We start from the raw sequence: 21218 nt of genomic DNA on the forward strand, positions 1-21218 counted from the left end.
ATGGAGAACCAATTAGCTATATCATTTTAAATAACTAATATTTAAATGAAACGAATATGCAACTGTATTGATGCTTGTCTCATGTATTATTGAGTAGACATTTCTGTTATAAAACTAATTTCCTACTGCGAGCCTCAAAGCTAATATTTTATTTTCGAATTGTTGATTTGTTTTACGATGAAAAATGCTTAATACCTTAAAGAAATTACGTAAGGTATATTTGGAATTGTTATTGATGGAATTGTAAAAAATATCGCATACCCTTGGATTCGCAACTGCGGCAATGCACATTGTTGATTGCGAGCCAAACACAACAATCGACAATGGCGGACAGTGCGAGCGAGTTGGAGAGCGATACCAGCTCCATTGATGGGGGGCCTACGATGAAGCCTCCGTCTCCAGCTCAGCTAGAACAGTTGCAAAAGCGACTCGAGTCAATTCAACAGGAAAACAGAGTCCTAAAAATTGAACTGGAGACGTATAAATTAAAGTGTAAAACGTTGCAAGAAGAGAAAAAGGAACTCCAGAAAGCCAGTGTCAACATTGTTCGTAAATTTTCGTCATCTATTTTATGCCGACAAATACGTTTATCATGTAAAAGTGTGTAAAATACGTATTTTAATGCTGATTTTTATGTCTAAATACCTATATTTGTTGATTATATCAAGCTGATATTTGTTGTCATTGACATTTAAATTTGAATATGTCTAAAACAGCCATGCTCGAAACATGTGTGATTTGAAAAAAAACATGAGTCATTCGTATTTATGGTTTCTTAGGATGGGAACGTGTGACGCATCGAAATATCACACCATATTGATATGTAAAGTTTCATCAAATCAATTTTGTTTTTTACAATGCTGCATAAAAATCATGCTAAATGATACTCAGTTTCAACAACAGGAACAATATCATTTAAATAAACAAAAAAAATACATACATGCTTTGTTTGTTTTTAAAATTTCAGCAAGCTAGGGCGGAACAAGAGGAAGAATTTATCAGTAACACCCTATTAAAGAAAATCCAAGCTCTGAAGAAAGAAAAAGAAGCGCTAGCTATGAATTACGAACAGGAGGAAGAATTCCTGACAAATGACTTGTCAAGAAAATTGATGCAGGTACTACGTCACTCAGGGACAGGGTCAAGTGAATCAAGAAATAGCGGGTTTCTGTTTTTTGTAAATACCATGTATATGTCATCAGGGACATATTGATTAGGCATTCACTGGTGTACATGATAATGTATATACTTTGTCGAGTGGATAATATGTATATAAGAGTTAATTATCTTAATGGTGATGTTTAAGGATCATATAAAGATATTCCAACCCCCTTACCAGCCTAAATATTCAGATCTTTTTCATTACAGATGGGGTTTTTTTTCAAAAGAGTTTGTACACAATAACACTAAAAATTATAAACAAATTAAAACCTTTTTTTTTAAAAAATGCCTAAATTGAAGTTGATTGACTTGGCATTTTCCTGTTTTTCTTCATATTCATAACATCGATCAAACTTAGACAATTGAATAAAAAAATTCTCAGTTCAGCTCAGACTTTCTTACACATGGAATTCCTTCAATAACCTTTTATAAGATGAGGATTCCTGTGTCACTGCAGGCAAAAATCTAGAGACTTTCAGAGTTATTTTTCAAATAATATTTTTTTCATAAAAGTTTCATGTCATGAGGTTTCCAATTCATTTTCTGGCAGTCTAGAGAGTGGTACATGGATTCTTAGTTTGTTATTAACGTTTAGAAATGGCCTGTTGTGCAATGACCTTCCTTAAGGGCAAGTGAGTTTATGACTTTGTTTAGCATCCATTTTTTGCCGATTCTCGACTTTTCATTTAAACACTACTAGTTCTGAATGGTAGAACAGATTTTGACAAAATTGGTATGCAACATCCCTTAGCAAAGTGGACTAACATTGTTGAAACAAAAGATGACAGTGCCATAATGACAGAGGGCTAGTAATAGTTGAAATAAAGATCAATATTTTAAAAGCCTTCTCCTTCAGTATGGATGAAGGTAAGTAAACTTGAATTTCTGTAAACACAGAGTATGATGTCTGTGGGGCCAAAGGGATGGGACCCTGTAATATTTACAAGCTGTCCCACTTTAATACCGTTGGTTTGATGTATAGTTTTAATACTCTGCCCATATTTTGCATATAAATAACAGAACATCATTGTTGTTTTGTTTTCTAGTTGAGACAAGAGAAGGTTGAGCTTGAACATACACTGGAGAAGGAACAGGAGTACCAAGTTAACAAGTTAATGAGGAAAATAGAAAAGTTAGAAAGGGAAACTCTCTCAAAACAATCCACTTTAGAACAGGTGAGTTTGTGGAGAGAATCATCACATGGCTATTGCCACAGTTATACATCCTTATAACATCCATATGATATTTTCCCATATTACTGAATGTAATGTCAATCATAGTGATGTCAGAACTAAGACAATAAACACGACTCATGACATTGATGTCCTTTTTAGCTCACCTGGCACGAAGTGCCAAGTGAGCTTATGCCGTGGCGCGGCGTCCGTCGTCCGTCCGTCCGTCCGTCAGTCGTCCGGCGTCAATATTTTACTTTAAAAGACTTCTTCTTAATAACCGAAAGGCCTAGGGTGTCAATATTTGGCCAGAAGCAAACTGTGATGAAGGGCTACAAAGTTTGTTAAAATTAATGACCTTCACCCATTTTCAAGGTCACAGGGGTCAAATATGTTAAAAACTTTAAACATCTTCTTCTCGATAACCAAACTTCCCAGGGAGATGATATTTGGCCAGTAGCATGCTTGGTTGAAGGGCTACCAAGTTTGTTCAAATGAATGACCTTCACCCATATTCAAGGTCACAGGGGTCAAATATGTTAAAAACTTTAAACAACTTCTTCTGAATAACCAAAATGCCCAGGGTGATTATATTTGGCCAGTAGCATGCTGAGATGAAGGGCTACAAAGTTTGTTCAAATGAATGACCTTCACCCATATTCAAGGTCTCAGGGGTCAAATATGTTAAAAACTTTAAACAACTTCTTCTGAAAAACCAAAATGCCCAGGGTGATGATATTTGGCCAGTAGCATGCTGAGATGAAGGGCTACAAAGTTTGTTTAAATGTATGACCTTGAATCATATTCAAGGTCACAAGAAACAAATATGTTCAAAATATTTAAACAACTTGTTCTGAATAACCAAAAGGCTCAGGATGTTAATATTTAGTCAGATCAAAGACTTCTATTTTTGTTAAAGTGAATGACTTTGACTTATATTCAAGGTCACAGGGGTCAAATTTGTTTAAAATCTTTAAACGACCTCTTCTGAATAACCATGGGTCCCACGATGTTGATACTTTGCAAGTTGCATACTGAGATGAAAGGCTATACAATTTGTTCAACATAATGACTTTGTTCGACTTTCAAAGTAACAAGGGTGAAATGTTTTAAATCTTTTAACAGGTTCTTTTGAATGACTTTAATCATAAATACTGATATTTTGACTGTAGCTTTATTTTAGATCACTTTTAAGGTTACAAGTGTGAGATTTTAACAAGGAGGCCCATTGGGCCTCTTGTTTAGAGTGCACAATGTCAAGTTCGCAACTTTGAAGAATTGGTGATGGTCAGGAAAAAAAACATTTCCTGAACACATACATGCTTGGTTTTGTTGGAAAAGGATATAAAATTTGTTACCATTTCAAGCAATATAAATGAAACTCATCAACTGTAGAGCTAATGAAAATTTATAAGACTCTTTTCATACATCTCATAACAAGATGAAAACTGCTATATAGATCCTATGTATACAATAGTTACCATTTCATCAAAGTTTGTGAAATGAAGCAACAAGTTCTCATATAATAGAAATGAGTTCATGTTGCAAACTTCATACAAAACCTGATATGATACAAAGTTAAAAGGTTTCATTTATCACTTAACCAATACTTATACTGTTCTATAACCACATGTCATATATGTATATAATTTCATGGTTTTAATGTTTTGACACTGTTCACTGTTGTGGCATCACCAACTGAAATTAGGTCATATATCTAGTTGTCTCCTTATCTAAATGAACAGTAATGCAATTTTTGGGGGATCACCAGTAATGAGTAGCTATGCACATATACTGAACTGATTTCTTTTACCTAGTCTTATGTGTCAATTTTTTGCTCACCTGCCTGAAGGGCAAGTGAGCTTATGCCATGGTCTGGCGTCAACTTTTTACTTTAAACAACTTCTTCTCAGTAACCAAAAGGCCTAGGATGATGGTATTTGGCCAGTAGCATGCTGGAATCAAGGGCTACTAAGTTTGTTCAAATAAATGACCTTGACCCACTTTCAAGGTCACAGGGGTCAAATATGCTAAAATCTTCAAACAACTTTTTCTCAATAACAAAATGGCCCAGGGTACTGATATTGGGCCTGTAGTATACTGGGAGGAAGGGCTACCAAGTTTGTTCAAATGAATGACCTTGACCAATTTTCAAGGTCACAGGGGTCAAATGTCTTAAAATCTTCAAACATCTTCTCAATAACCAAAAGGCCCAGGGTACTGATATTGGGCCTGTAGCATGCTGGGATGAAGGACTACCAAGTTTGTTCAAATAAATCACCTTGACCCACTTTCAAGGTCACATGGGTCAAATATGATAAAATCTTCAAACAACTTCTTCTCAATAACAAAATGGCCCAGAGTACTGATTTTGGGCCTGTAGTATGCTGGGAGGAAGGGCTACCAAGTTTGTTCAAATGAATGACCTTGACCAATTTTCAAGGTCACAGGGGTCAAATGTCTTAAAATCTTCAAATAACTTCTTCTCAATAACCAAAAGGCCCAGGGTACTGATATTGGGCCTGTAGCATGCTGGAATGAAGGACTACTAAGTTTGTTCAAATAAATGACATTGGCCAACTTTCAAGATCACAGGGGTCAAATATGTTAAAATCTTCAAAAAACTTCTTCTCAATATCCAAAAGGCCCAGGGTATTGATATTGGGCCTGTAGCAAGCTCGGATGAAGGACTACCAAGTTTGTTAAAATGAATGACCTTGACCAATTTTCAAGGTCACAGTGGTCAAATATGTTAAAATAAACATTTAAACAACTTCTTCTCAGTAACCAAAAGGCCTAGGATGATGGTATTTGACCAGTAGCATGCTGGAATGGAGGACTACTAAGTTTGTTCAAATAAATCACCTTGACCCACTTTCAAGGTCGCAGGCGTCAAATGTCTTAAAATCTTTAAATGACTTCTCAATAACCAAAAGGTCCAGGGCACTGATATTGGGCCTGTAGCAAGCTCGGATGAAGGACTACCAAGTTTGTTCAAATAAATGACCTTGACCCACTTTCAAAGACACAGGGGCCAAATGTCGTAAAATCTTCAACCCACTTCTTCTCTATAACCAAAAGTTCCAGGGTACTGATATTGTGCCTGTAGCATGCTGGACTGAAGGACTACTAAGTTTGTTCAAATAAATGAGATTGGCCAACTTTCAAGATCACAGTGGTCAAATATGTTAAAATAAACATTTAAACAACTTCTTCTCAGTAACCAAAAGGCCTAGGATGATGGTATTTGACCAGTAGCATGCTGGAATCAAGGCCTGCTCAGTTTGTTCAAATAAATCACCTTGACCCACTTTCAAAGTCACAGGGGTCAAATATGCTAAAATCTTCAAACAACTTGTTCTCAATAACCAAAAGATCCAGGGTATTGATATTGGGCCTGTAGCATGCTGAAATGAAGGACTACTAAGTTTGTTCGAATAAATGACATTGGCCAACTTTCAAGAACACAGGGGTCAAATATGTTAAAATCTTCAAACAGCTTCTTCTCAATAACAAAATGGCCCAGGGTACTGATATTGTGCCTGTAGCATGCTGAAATGAAGGGCTACCAAGGTTGTTCAAATGAATGGCCTTGACCCACTTTCAAGGTCTCAGGGGTCAAATGTCGTAAAGTCTTCAATCCACTTCTTCTCAATAACCAAAAGATCCAGGGTATTGATATTGGGCCTGTAGCATGCTGGGATATGCAGGGCTACCAAGGTTGTTCAAATGAATGATCTTGACCAATTTTCTAGGACACAGAGGGCTAATGTCTTAAAATCTTTAAACATCTTATCAATAACCAAAAGGTCCAGGGGACTGATATTGGGCCTGTAGTATGCTGGGAGGAAGGGATAACACGTTTGTTCAAATGAATGATCTTGACCAATTTTCTAGGACACAGAGGGCTAATGTCTTAAAATCTTTAAATGACTTCTCAATAACCCACAGGTCCCGGGTACTCATCTTGGGCCTGTAGCATGCTGGACTGAAGGACTACTAAGTTTGTTCAAATAAATGAGATTGGCCAACTTTCAAGATCACAGGGGTCAAATGTCTTAAAATCTTCAAACAACTTCTTCTCAATAACCAAAAGATCCAGGGTATTGATATTGAGCCTGTAGCATGCTGGGATGAAGGGCTACCAAGTTTGTTCAAATGAATGACCTTGACCCACTTTCAAAGACACAGGGGTCAAATGTCGTAAAATCTTCAAACCACTTCTTCTCTATAACCAAAAGGTCCAGGGTACTGATATTGGGCCTGTAGCAAGCTCGGATGAAGGACTACCAAGTTTGTTAAAATGAATGACCTTGACCCACTTTAAACCTAATGTCCTTGTTCGACATTCAAGGTCACAGGCATCATATCTTTAAATATTTTAATAGGTTCTTATGAATCAAACACTGATATTCTGCCTGTGGCTATATAATAGTCCACTTTTAAGATTACAAGTGTGGGATTAATACCAGGTGAGCGATGCAGGCCCATTGGGCCTCTTGTTCATTTGTAGAATACTATCTTCCTTTGATAAATATACACATTCTAACAGCCAACAGAAATGAGCTCTAAAAATGCTGCCTTTACGCCAGTCAAATATTTTGATGTAACTTACAGATTTTCAGCGCTGACTTTTTAATTAATTTCCTAGTTACTTTTAGCTGGATCTATAAAGAAGAATATGAGCTAATTATATATATAAATTACTAGTGTGTCCAAGATTAATTCTGTCCTTGCAAGGCCTAAGGTATTTCTCCAATATTGATGCCCCTAGGGTGGACTGGACTTGCCATATCTTCCACACACACCACACATATATGAAGGATTCATTTAATCCTTGACCTACAATTCTAGGTTTGAGAGAAATACTGTATATTGCCATTATTGGTATATTGGTTCTGTCAGATTACGGCTAGCCTATCTAGCCGAAATATGTAAACCATAAATAAAACACGGAATCTAGATGTTGATGCTCCATCTTATGTATCCTTTGTATATTGGTAAGTTTTGTTAGTCCATTTATTCCTCAATTTGTGATATTTCAGCTGCGTCGGGAGAAGGTGGAGCTGGAGAATGCCTTGGAACAGGAACAAGAGTCGTTAGTTAATAGATTATGGAAACGCATGGATAAGTTAGAATCCGAGAAAAGGTAAATAGACCAGGCTTGTACATTTTGCCTTTTATGAGCATTGTAACTCGTATTTTTGCTAGAATCTATTTAGCCCTATATAATTCAAAAATGTTCAACAAATGATGCTGACCATTAGGTTTGTGGAATTGCCGGGTAGTTAAATTGAGCTGTTGTTATTCGTGTTGAAATACTGCTGGAAGTTGATCCTAATAACGTTTTTAGGTCACCTGAGCTTTAGCTCAAGTGACCTATTGCTATCCGTTTTCGTCCGTCGTCGTCCGTCGTCCGTCGTCCGTCGTCCGTTAACATTTTACATTTCAAACTTAAAGTCAAGTTCTGCTGGGCCGATTGAACTGAAAGTTGGTAGGAATGATCGCCTCATGGTCCTGACAAAGTGTTGTTATTTTTCGGGTCGATCAGAAATCCAATATGGCCGCCACGGCCGCCATTTTGAAAACCTATTTCAAACTTAAAGTCAAGTTCTGCTGGACCGATTGAACTGAAAGTTGGTAGGAATGATCGCCTCATGGTCCTGACAAAGTGTTGTTATTTTTCGGGTCGATCAGAAATCCAATATGGCCGCCACGGCCGCCATTTTGAAAACCTATTTCAAACTTAAAGTCAAGTTCTGCTGGACCGATTGAACTGAAAGTTGGTAGGAATGATCGCCTCATGGTCCTGACAAAGTGTTGTTATTTTTTGGGTCGATCAGAAATCCAATATGGCCACCACGGCCGCCATTTTGAAAACCTATTTCAAACTTAAAGTCAAGTTCTGCTGGACCGATTGAACTTAAAGTTTGTAGGAATGATCGACTCATGGTCCTGACAAAGTGTTGTTATTTTTCAGGTCAATCATAAATCCAATATGGCCGCCACGGCCACCATTTTGAAAACATATTTCAAACTTAAAGTCAAGTTCTGCTAGGCCGATTGAACTGAAACTTTGTAGGAATGATTGACTCATGGTCCTGACAAAGTGTTGTTATTTTTCAGGTCGATCAGAAATCCAATATGGCCACCACAGCTGCCATTTTGGTAAACTATTTCAAACTTAAAGTAAAGATCTACTTGGCCGATTGAACTGAAACTTTGTAGGAATGATCGAATCATGGTCCTGACAAAGTGTTGTTATTTTTCGGGTCAATCAGAAATACAATTTGGCTGCCATGGCCGCTATTTTGCTACTAAGTTCTAATAGGCCGATCTCACTTAAAATTGGTCTAGGAATGATCAGCTCATGGTCCTGACAAAGTTAAGTTAACATTATACTATTTTTTACTCAAATTGGTACATATTTCAGCAACAAAAATGAATACTGTAGACTCAGGTGACCGTTTAGGCCCATGGGCCTCTTGTTAAAAATACACACAAGAAATCTTGAAACTATAATTTTTCATGTATTTAAACCAACAGTTAGCTATCAAACTAACCATTCAGTATTTATTGATATGACTCACTGTAGATTGAGAAATATGAGAAAAATTAAATTTTTTTTTTACTAAACCTCTGAGAGTCTTGAGGTTTACATCGACAGAAAAAGAATAGTGATATGTCCTCTGTATTCAAATATTAGACATCATATTACCACTATTTATAATCTATCAGGATATTTAAATCTGCACTGTTTATTATATGGTATTAGTAATGCATCTGACCAATTAAATAATACTATTTTTATACATGTTGACTTTTATATTAAATCATCAAAACGTTTCGTTACTTATGCTAGATAAATTCCAAATTAATATTCATATATTATTATCATTATTATTCAGGCAAGTTTTGTCCTTTAGACAATGCATATTACACATGAGCTAGTGTGGGTGTGCATGTGTGTGAGAGGAAAACAACATTCTATATATTTAATCATTGTATATAGCTACCGGAAATAGAAGAAGAATGATATAGGCATAGCCTGTTGTCTGATGGTTTTTGTTAATACTGTACTTACATCTTTTTTAATATATACAACTTATATGATTGTATTATAAATGTAGTGTCAATAAAATACTTTTGAATTGAATTGAAGAATGGTGAGACTGTTATATTATAGGATGCTACAGGAGAAGCTGGACCAGCCAGTGACTGGCCCACCCTCGCCGCGGGAGATGAACAATGGGGACACCGCTAATAACCTGGCCCAGCACATAGAGAACCTGAGGGGAGAGGTGATTAAACTGAAAGACATGCTGCGAGCTGGACAACAGGAACGTAAGTCGGAGGAACTTCCACAGATTATCTCCCCTTAGACCTACCTGTAATCACTTCCACAGATTATCTCCCCTTAGACCTATCTGTCATCGCTTCCACAGATTATCTCCCCTTAGACCTACCTGTCATCACTTCCACAGATTTTCTCCCCTTAGACCTACCTGTCATCACTTCCACAGATTATCTCCCCTTAGACTTACCTGTCATCGCCATCACATGCAATGAGTTTGAATCAAATTTTTTTGCCAGAATCAGAATGACAAACTTGCTTTTATTTTGAACAGAATTTTTTAAGTAAAGACTTTTTTATGTAATTACCATTCAATTCAATGCTTTCTAAATGGAATAAACTTCCCCTACTGTTCTTTATAGACACGTGTATGTTCAGCAACATACATGTTTCTATCATCCCAACCATTTGAAGGGAGATTCTTATTCTTTACAGGGATCTTCAGTTTGGTGATATAGGGAGACATTACCTGTATATATAAGTGTCGGATCTAATTTCCAAAATATATGCATGGAGAGCAGTTATTTTTATCTTGACACGTTTTTAAATCTCATTACAGATGAACAGAAAATGGCACAGTACGCACAGGAGGAAAAGCATATTCGGGAGGAAAATCTTCGTCTTCAGAGAAAACTACAGATGGAAATGGAACGAAGGGAAAGTCTCTGTCGCCACCTTTCAGAGAGTGAATCAAGCTTAGAAATGGACGATGAAAGGTAAAAAAACATGCAACAAAATATCAGCTGGATATTTAAAGTTATTATGTACCTGGTGAATCTTAGTGTTGTGATATGGCCAATTCAGGCCATACAATAGCAAGTTGAATGTCATATTGACAATGCATTATTTTTTATTTTCCTAGTAGTGGCAAGAATATTGGTTGTCTCCCTTTGATCAGTTGACTAAATTAAGTACGAATGAGTTCCAGATATTTTAATGCTATTTAAAGCTCTGATGTAATAACATTGTTACTCTGTCATCAATGTCTTCACTGTTGTTTGATTCAAGTTACTGGAAGAAAGTTCAACATGTATCCAGGAAAGTCATACATATAGTTCCGACAAAATTATCAGATGCTTAAACTCATTCACCCCTGAAATTTTATAATGAACTATTCCACCGTTTGAATTGGAAGAGTTCAAATGTGTCTTCAGGGGTGAATGAGTTAAATGAAAAACAATTTTAGGTATATAATAAAAGCCATACCATAAGTTGTCTTCCTTTGGATATCAATATGAATTTGTATATTGGGTTGCATGAAAAAAGAAATAAGGGTGGTCATTATCACAAAAAAATGCCTGCCACCCCTTTAAAAAAAAAATTTGTAATAGCCCTAACTTATCCAGATACTTGAAATCACAAATACTGTATACAAATGACTCAGATTCATTACCGTCTAAATAATAACCCCTTGACTTGATTTTCTTGTAACCCGTCAATGTAATTGTGTCTACACTTGTCAGACATTTTAATGAGATGACAAAACAGCAAGATATGGGTCACGGAGCCAGGCCGCGGACTGTGTCCAGTCCTATCCCGTACGGTTCTCCTAACACTTCCAGACCTATGTCACCAGGTAAGAAAAGACTGATCTTGGTTTGAATTTAACAGTGACAGTATGTTTCAATATGGAATGTTGGTACTGTCCAATTCAACTGTCTTAAGTCATAGTATTGAGTTTATCGTAAGTGCTAGGTTTTTCGGAAATTAGTTCCCATACAGGCAATAACACTGATGTCATACAGGAATAGAAAAGAAATTGAGGACCAGTAATAAAGTATCTTGTCAAAATTAACAGAGTTTCAGAGATCACAAGTCAAGTACACAGGAATGTATACAATTGAAACTAGTTGAAGGTCTGGTTTATACAGGTTTTCAAATAATATATCGTTGATTTGAACAAATTATGCTGTGCTCCAAAATAGAACACGTTTATTTCAAATCATATGTTATTTAGCTTCATTTTTGAGAAATATATTCAAAAATACTGCCATACCCAATGGTACCAAAATAGTCGCATGAATTGCAAAGTGTACTGTCTGAACACTGCAGTCAGTTATTAACCCTGCTTTGTGTGGCTACAACATCTTAGAAGAAAAATTAAGTTTGTATCATCCACATGATTTGACTAAACCTGTCTATATTGTGTTTGCCAGGGTTGAACTATCCAGCGTTCAGTCCCCCTAGTCCCATGAGAAGAAGTACTGGCAGTTCTCCTTTCCACCCTCCTTCTCAGATGCCGAGCTCCTCGCCTCCGGTACACAGCCATATGACGAGCATGCATGTAAGTAGTGGGAGACTCGCATATGTCTGATGTTAAAATAAAGACACCGAAAAGTGTAACCTAGAAAAAAAACAGGTTTTGAGACTGAAGGAACACCTTTTCACATGCCAGTAGCAATTTGATTTTTACAGTGACAATTCTAACATAAAGAAGAAATTTAAACAGTTTGTAAATAATTGATAAGCAGTGTGCATAATAAGATCTAGAAATATTGAACAGTCTGTGTCTATTGGAAGGTCAGGAAATACTTTGTACCAGGAAAGTTTCTGCCTTCGATTGTAAAATCTATTTTTCCCCTCCAGTATTAAATTTGCCCTTCACATGTAATTACTATGTGTATTTTGTTGTTTACAAACGTTCGCTGTAATGCTAAATTTGCCCTTATTACGGAGGGCGATAAACCCAAACATTTCCCAGGATACAGTATTTAATAGTTGGGTAAAGATAACAAACAAAAAAATCAATGATTGGTGTCTTCAGAAAGATCTAATATGATTTAATGATCTATGTCGATGAACAGAAAGTATTTAAATGTATCCATAGAAATGTCAAAGGCAGTATATATATATATATATACAATCAATTCTATCTTCTTGTAATATGATGTATATGTACATGTAACTGTTCTGTTTCACTGTGCCTTGAAAAAGGAGCGGATCGCTCCGAAAATTTGACAACCTAAACTTGTCCACACTGTTGGAATTACTTCTTTGCCCCATATATACATATACATGTATACATCTGCTTTGTTTGAGCAATGATTTAATGTTACATTTCTATTCATTAAGTGTTTTTGCGATCTTTATTACAGCAGAAATCAAGGCCAAGCCCAGACAAGTTTGCTCGACCCAGTAGTTTCCCTGAGAGAAACGAGAAGACCTGAGACTGCCCCTCCACGGACATTAACAGTGCACATCCATCTAGCCTGCTACAGCCATAGCTACAGCTCCAGCTGTCCAGCGTTTTTGGACTTTCATTGCCAGGACTGTTTCGTTGGTGCTATCTCTCGTGGACTTTCAGTGTTCTGTACACACGCCTACTAACGCTTACCTACCAAAACTGTCCCGATGCTCAGTCATCGTACAGTGTCATCGAGGGTGAAGGGGCAGAGTCCGTACATGCTGAGAGTGCCCCATCGGTTGCCATACAGTGGAAATTGTCATGGAAGGAGTTTTTGGGAATAGAATTTAGAATTAAGTTTCTTGTTTCTCTTTCTAATATTTTTTTTTTTTTTTTTAAGATATCTGATTTTCCGGAAGGGAGTAAATCATGTTATTGGTGTACTTACCAAATGTGGAGGTATTTTATGAAGCATTCTAGTCCCTGTACTGTTTTTGAGTGTGTGTGTGTGTATGTATGTGGTTACCATGGGTGTCCATAGTCCAGTTGTGTAATATTACATAGGTAGCAGGTATATAACCATTTTAGTAAAAACCTTCTTATTTTTTGTTGCATTGTAATTCGCATTGTGAAACTGAAGTATTAATAGTCTGATTTTGTCATCCGGTTTCTGTTCAGTAGTAATCTTCAAATCTATAGTTTTGATTGATAAGTAATTTAAAAAAAAAAATGTACTCCGAATGTGTAACTAGTTGCGACTTAAAAAGATATTTAATTTGGATTTGTATTTTAATACATGTATTATAAACAACATTAAAAGATATAATGTCCTTTCCAAAAAAAATAGGAACTTATTGTATCAAGGTTTTTTTTCCACCCCTGAAATTTCATAATGAACTATTTCAACCTTTTAATTGGAAGAGTTCAAATGTGTCTTCAGGGGTGAATGTGTTATTAAGCAGTTAATTGGAAAACATAATATTCTCTTATTAATGTTTGGTACTACACGATTATAGATACAATTATAGATACAACCAAATGAGTGACATTTAATTTTTTTCATGTTATTATGTTCAACATTTCTAAATTTGTAAATCATGATACAGCTGTACAGGTTGTTCCTATTGAAAAGGTATCTGCTGATTATTTTACCGTTTGTGGGTCTTTTCTCTCCCTCTCTTGCCATCAATTTGGTGCTGACTAAACTTACCGAAGATCGTAGTTTACAAAGTGCACTGTGAAGGAGCTTCATTTAATACTCTCTATAGCTACAACTTTATACTTTGTATGGTGGTATTGTCACAGAATTCTTTTCAATTTTGAAAATACAAAATGGTTGAAAAAAGGGGTCTGGAAAACTTTTCTTTTTGAAATTTAGGCTGAAAAGTATGTCCATGAGGTAAAAATTAAAACCTTCACATTTTTATCGATTCGCAATAAACCCATTCAGAAAATAAGGAGAAATTGGAATGATTCAAAAGATACAAAATATATCTGATGTAGAATTTGGTTTTCCACAGTTCTCGCTAAGGAAAGCAAATATGAAAAAAAGAAATATAGTTAATACGGCTGTATGAAACAGTTATTTATGACTTTTAAATCTTAATAATGAGAGTACAGATTTAGAGGTAAAATATTTATCGCTTGATAATTGGTTTTGAATTATCACTTGATACAAGTCTGAAGTATGTATATGGATCAACATTTACTTTACTCGGGTGAGGTTAGGTATAGCATATCCTCCAATGCTTATGTCTTAAAATATCTTCACAACTGCTATTAAAGCTGCAGACTCATATTTGCCCGTTTTCTTCATGATGCCCAGGTATGTTTTTATGGATGTTTCTGCTGGGAATTGAATGTTGATTGTTATTTTTTGTCACATAGCTTGTTATTGTCGTGTAGTTAATTAAAGGATTACGGAAAAAGTAATCTAAATGTTTTTTTTTTCTTTATATCATTCTTGGAAATTTTATTGCAAATTACTAATAATGTACTAATTGTTTGGTAATCAGTTCATTGTGATAAAATAAGGTGTAAGCTTGTTACTGTAAAAAATTGCGTACTTGTAATCGGAGAACATAATCATTCTAATGTATATGTTATTTGGTAATAAATAAGTCTTCCTCTGCTGCAGCATTCTCACCATTCCTGATTATGCTGATTTTTATGTTACCTGGCTCAAATTCAGTTCGTTTAATTTGTTCAATTACATCTGTTAGTCTTGAAATCTTGAATTGATAGGCGTAAGTTTTATGTTCGATACAAAGTTGAATGTGAAAGAGTGGATATGCATTATAAGAATGTTAATGGAGTAAAGATCTACAGATATTATTATCTAGTAGTTAGTGGTTCATCAATTCAAATTGTCTTCAGTGAAAACGGTCTAATCCATCTCCTGAGTTTTCTGACATCCTGCTTAGTCCAACATAACAATTTAATCCCATTTCTGATGAAAACTTCCAGACAAGACCTGTGTAGTCTGACTTTCTGTCGAATCTGATTATCTGACATATATCTGATCAGTTAATTCTTTTGTCTTACAAGGTATCGGATAAGACAGGTTAATCTGACCAGTATGTTGTGTTGCACAGGGTGTCGGATTAGACAGGTTAATCTGACAAATGTGTTGTGTTGCACAGGTTGAATATGTTGTACTGCATGTGGTGTCAGATTAGACAGGTTATTCTGACCAATATGTTGTGTCACACATTCTGTCAGAGTAGACAGGTTTTACTGTACACACTCCTGTTTAACAAACCTTGGTATATCATATACGCAGGCTGCTTCATAGTGTAAAACATTGTATCAGCATCACATGAATTTACAAAAATAAAATCTAATCTTTAATATCCTGCAATATCTCTCATGTCGTAAGGAACAGTACAATTTTATCTTAAATTGATAGAATAGCAAACAGCAGGAAGTGGTGATGTTTTCATTTGATTTCTCCTGTCCAAATTTTCACAAAATGTTGGATTGTTCATGTTTTTGTTGAGAATAGATACACTATGTGATTAAATGGACATCAAACTCCTTCACTACCATCTTAGTTTGGTGAAAATTTCTGATGTGCATTTCATAAATATCGTTTGTATTAGAACCTTGTTTGAGATCTTCCATGTACAGAAACGTCTCGAAACAAATTTTTGTCATCCACTACAACCGATGTATAGAAGGCCTTACATCTGACGCAAACTAGAGATATACCTACATAGTGTACAAGTTACGGTAATAGATTGTTCTCAAAGTTTTTTATTTCCATTTTTTTCTTCTTCAAAGAGAGAGGTAATGGAAAGGTTTTGACACTTTCAAATCTGTCATGCATACATGCAGCTGATTGCATCATTGACTTGTTATATCAGTACAGTGAAACGTTATCAATCCTGCCCGGTGTCAACAAACTTCAGGGTTGATGATTTTGTAAAATATTATTCAGGAGAAGAAACTATCATGTACTATTATGAAGAGTTTGAGACATGTTGTTTTTGTTATAACGACTAGGCGTTACTTACTGCAGTTGGAGAAAGAGTTACCGTAAAGTAACAGTAGATTGTTTGATACCCGGTTATATTTAGACATCTATCCCAGGGTTTGTTTCCAAATTTTGTGAGAGAAGGATATTGTTTTCAGTGTGTCCGTCCCGCTTGGTTTTGTTTTGAGGTAATAACCAAACTGGAAAAACAATTCAAATTTGACTATAACTGTTCAGAAGGTGTAATGTTTAACAACAATAATAATAGTCAAGGTCAAATTTTGAATATGGAGTTTTGGACATAAACCCAACTGATAATATCGGTTAAACCTTGCTATACTGCCACAATTATGATCATATGTGCAACTTTGGCATTATAAAGAGGTTCAGCAATATAAATAAGGAAACATAAATGAAATGTTGAAGAGGGAAAAGGGGAACATTTAAATATGTGGGCGATAAGGAAGGTGGCAAAGGAATGAGGGGCATTATATCAAGGTTTAACAGTTTATGCATTTAATGAGACTGTAGTCCGTACTTTATATAATATGGAAAGATAGCATACAACTTAAATTTGAGGATTTTCAAAAGTTGTTGAGGTTTGATATGTTGGGCTTAAAAAATACTTAAAACCTTGAAACCATCTAGAAAAAAATTCTCAATATTTTGAATATTTGAAATGACTTGATCATTTAGCTATTTATAGAAATTCTGTTAACTAAACTACAGTTAAACTTTGAAGATATTTTGGGCATTTGAAATGTCCATACCATACAGCTGGTACATGTATATAACATTTGAGATAGACAGTAACAAAGATCAGAATTTGCAAGAAACAATTATTTAGTTTTAGTCTGATCATATCATGATAGAATTTTACTTCAACCTGTACAGTAGAATTTTGTTACACTGGTTTCTTGGTTTATAACCAAGTTAATATACGTTCTTGTTAATCAGAGTTACCTACCCATGTTTTCTGTCGGAGAGCTATCAGCACTTGTCGTGTTGTACCATTGATGTACATTTGAGTTAATACATGTATTGTTTATTGTTTTAACTCATCTGTTTCTGAATCATATCGACTCAGAATACCATACTACCTAGAGCTGCAACCAAAACAATACCATTCTATTATTCATGTTCATTGGGGTTTCAAGGACAGGTCAAGTGTTTGTCGGTCAGTGAAAGTGTCGGTCAGTCTAGTAACAATTAGGCAAAATAACTTAATATGACTTTAGTTTGTATAATTATAATTAAATACAAGTGAAGAAAGAAAAAATGTTGCTATGCTTTCAACTTAATATCCAACTTACCCTTTTGAAACCATGATACAGATTTTTACATTAAATTTCAGAAATTTACTGTATTACATTGCAGCGGGTTCAACCGTCATATCTAGTGGGGACGGTTGTTGCTACTGTCTTTCACATTTGTATTAAATGGTGCATTGAGTAAAACCTTTGTTGTTGCTTAACTGACATGCATAGTAGTATATGCCACAAAGCTTTTTCTCAAAATCTAGATCCCTGTATAGAAAGAAAAAACTGCCAGTTATTTCGTAAGTGTAATATCATATTAGCTCATCTGTATCATTAAATAATAGCTTTGTCTTATTTCCCCCCTCATTAAATGAGCAGTCATCTTTAGTCAAGATCTGTACCAAATTTTAGAATATTTCACTAAGACATCATTTTCATGGTTTGTTTATTACCTGCACATGCTCAAACCTGTATTTGCATTTTCTTAATAGTAATACCTGTACTCTGAACTGACCTCTTTCATATTACAAAGCTTCATTGTGGCATTATTTCACCATTATGTGTTTGTCACTTTATAAGATAACATGCATTTAGTATACAGTATGTAAATGTATGTGCACACATATGGCTAAGGATGTCAATGGGTTCTTAAAAAATATATCGCATATTAAACTCAATTTTTTTTTATATTTGCAATCTTGGTGTATCTTTTGATGTTATGTTGAGTTTATAAACCATGTGTTCTGTGTGTTTGGTTCTATTATCTTCCATTATAAGTATTTGAGAGCTGAAATGTATAACCTCAATATTTGCTAATGTTTAAGATCTCGCATTTGCATGACTTTTATATACTGTGAAATCATATATATTTGTTGTGCTAAAATTTTGGCTTCATTGTTCTTAAAGACATGAATTTGTGAATTGATGGAAAAGTTGTTGGAGAATAAATTTTGGAAGTGAACATATTTCTTACTCAGAAATTGTTAACGAATTTTGTGAAACATGTGCAAGTTTGGATTACCTACAAAATCAAGGAAAATAAATTCCCCATGAAAAGATATGATTGCCTACATGTTTCCTGATTTACAAAAAGTTTACATGGTTTTGAGAAATAATGAGGTTTGAGTGTGTATGACTGTCACTTTCATACACATATGGCATATATATATAAGTATTAATAGTCTGATTTTGTAATCCAGTTTCTGTTCAGTAGTAATCTTTAAATCTATAGTTTTGATTTCTGTTCAGTAGTAATATTTTAAATCTATAGTTTTGATTGATAAGTAATTTAAGAAAAAAAAGATGTACTCCGAATGTGTAACTAGTGTGACTAAAAAAGATATTAAATTTGGATTTGTATTTTAATACATGTATTATAAACAACATTAAAAGATATAATGTATTTAATGGCATAAGATAATTATAAGTAGACATGTTTTAGAAGGAATTATATTTTTTTGTAAAGACTTTACGAAGTTTAATCCAGATTTGTGTTTTCATAATACATTGTACATCATATCAACTTAGTTCATCTGTGAGGAGTTTCACATGTTAGTATTCAAGAACACATTTTATATATCAACAAAATAGATCCAATATTAAAAGTACCAACATACAGTTTGCGGCTTGGTTTTGACCTGCATACTCCGTGGAATTCGTAATTGATATTATCCTGCGATGTTTGCATTTCAACACGTTAACAGTTTTGATGATGCAATACTTGTGCCATCCTTTACTGTTTACTTTGGACATTTTTGCCACAGTTTAATTTTCGCCTTTTCCCCGCTCAATAACGAGGGCGAATTTATCATTACAGAAAATATAGCTGAACGGCATAAATATACATATTGCTTGAATCGGAAGGGCAAAACTACCGCTGGACAAAAATTGATTTTATGGGTAAATGGTGAAAGTTTGACTGGGGAAAAGTTTCCCTGTATACAGCACAGTATAAGCGCCCCAGTCCATTCATCATAAATTACCAACGTAATTGGAAAAGTGTATCGCAATGTCTATTTAAATTTAGGAAGGTTATTTTCCCAAACTGTTAAAACACCTAGTGCACTTTAGGTCAAATACGGTACAACATAAATTTTGTCTTAGTTACTTATAATTTGTGCACACGTTTTATTGTCATGAGCTGACTTTTCTGGACTTATACGAAAGTATTTTGGTTTGCATTTCACATAACGTGTTACATGATATGTAAATACAGTAAAATCTTGTTACACTGCCACCATACAGGTTTGGCGATACATTGAGGGAACCATACGAATGAATTCTTTTGAAAAAGAGAAAGGACCTTGAAATATGTTGGTGGTAGGCAAGGTGGCTAGTTGAATGAGTGGCATTATATGGAGGTTGTACTGTATTTATTTGTTATTTGTACAGGACTTATATGATCAGATTAATGTGAATTTACAATGAAAATTCATGTCGCACGAAATATAGGTAATCTAGAGTGTTCAGTTTGTGTTCCTCTATCGTCTTTATCCTCGGGGCTTGAGTCATGTTTTATTGCATTGTAGCTTATTTAGTTACATAGTTTCAATTATGAAAATATAAATCTACAGTAAAATCCTTCAATCTTAAAACTATCAAATTAGTTAATTTTGAATTGCCCCAATAATAAATCACATTGATCCAAATGCTTTCCTTATCAGATATCTTCGCAAAATCCTTAGATTGTTTAAAATTATTATTTCAATGTTTTTGAGAATTTTTATACCCAGAGTTCTGGTAGCTGTACTTTGATGTCAGAATTTGAAACAAATTTCCAGTGAAAACTGTGCCATATAGTACTAATGCTTATTTTGTTGCTTACTAGTTTCGTTAGTTTGCTTTTACACTTACATGAATGGATTGTTATGTTCATAGAAAACCTTCTGTTCTCAGTTATTAAATTGCTTCAAAATTCATTGATGATTGTTAAGGTCAATTATCCTAACAAATATTTTCAAATCATAGATACAATGAATATGCCTATGGTTAAAATTTGATGTTTTTCCATAGTATTTTTTGAAATTTTGAAACATTTTTTTTTTGTGATATTTGAAAGTGAAAATAATCGATAATTGTTTTGCAATTTTGAATTTTAATAGATGTTTGTACATTACAACATATATCTACTTGTTCAGCATCCATTACCACATTTTACCATTGATATGCCCATGCTTGGAATTAAGCCTGTCTTATTGACCCAATTTCTTGAATGAGGGATATATCGGGAAATACATGTAAAAAATGGAAATAAGTTTGTTACACATTTAACTAGTGCCCTGGGCTTACAATGCATTGAAGGTAATAAGTGGCAAGTTTCAAAAAAGATTTATTGTGATAATCCCGATTATGTCTGAATACGACTCCATCAGTAGAGCTGTACATATCACCAGTCCGCACGACTCCGACTACAACTTGACATGTGTTATAACGTTGCGGACATTTTAACTCCAGTGTTGGCTGTTCTCCATCTCATTGTCCCTCAAAACCATATCTTTTCCATAATGAATCGTGTCCTAGATTTAGCGTTTGTTATATGTTGTTGTGATATTATTTGTTAAGCATATCTGTGAGACATAAAGGAGTGATTGTATATATTCATGCCTAGATGCTGTGTATGTATATATGTGTACAGATTGTACAGATTAAACTTTAGTGCTAATCCTGTCAAAAA

General features: G+C 34.8%; 1 protein-coding gene across 2 annotated transcripts; it reads left to right on the forward strand.

The window, feature by feature from the left end:
• Window positions 1-307: 307 nt before the first annotated feature.
• On the forward strand, window positions 308-21218 carry LOC110467338 (coiled-coil domain-containing protein 6-like). Of its 2 annotated transcripts, none has more exons than XM_021524449.1 (9): window positions 308-545; window positions 968-1117; window positions 2208-2336; window positions 7379-7482; window positions 9520-9677; window positions 10247-10403; window positions 11151-11263; window positions 11844-11971; window positions 12783-21218. In XM_021524449.1, the coding sequence occupies exons 1-9, from the start codon at window positions 324-326 to the stop codon at window positions 12852-12854; spliced, it is 1233 nt and encodes a 410-aa protein (XP_021380124.1). In that variant the 5' UTR covers window positions 308-323; the 3' UTR covers window positions 12855-21218. The 2 variants fall into 2 exon arrangements, with proteins under 2 accessions (XP_021380124.1, XP_021380125.1); XM_021524450.1 differs by having other exon boundaries at window positions 12786-21218.

The sequence above is a fragment of the Mizuhopecten yessoensis genome, unplaced genomic scaffold, assembly GCF_002113885.1.
Source record: "Mizuhopecten yessoensis strain PY_sf001 unplaced genomic scaffold, ASM211388v2 scaffold11171, whole genome shotgun sequence".
Taxonomy (NCBI): Eukaryota; Metazoa; Mollusca; class Bivalvia; order Pectinida; family Pectinidae; genus Mizuhopecten; species Mizuhopecten yessoensis.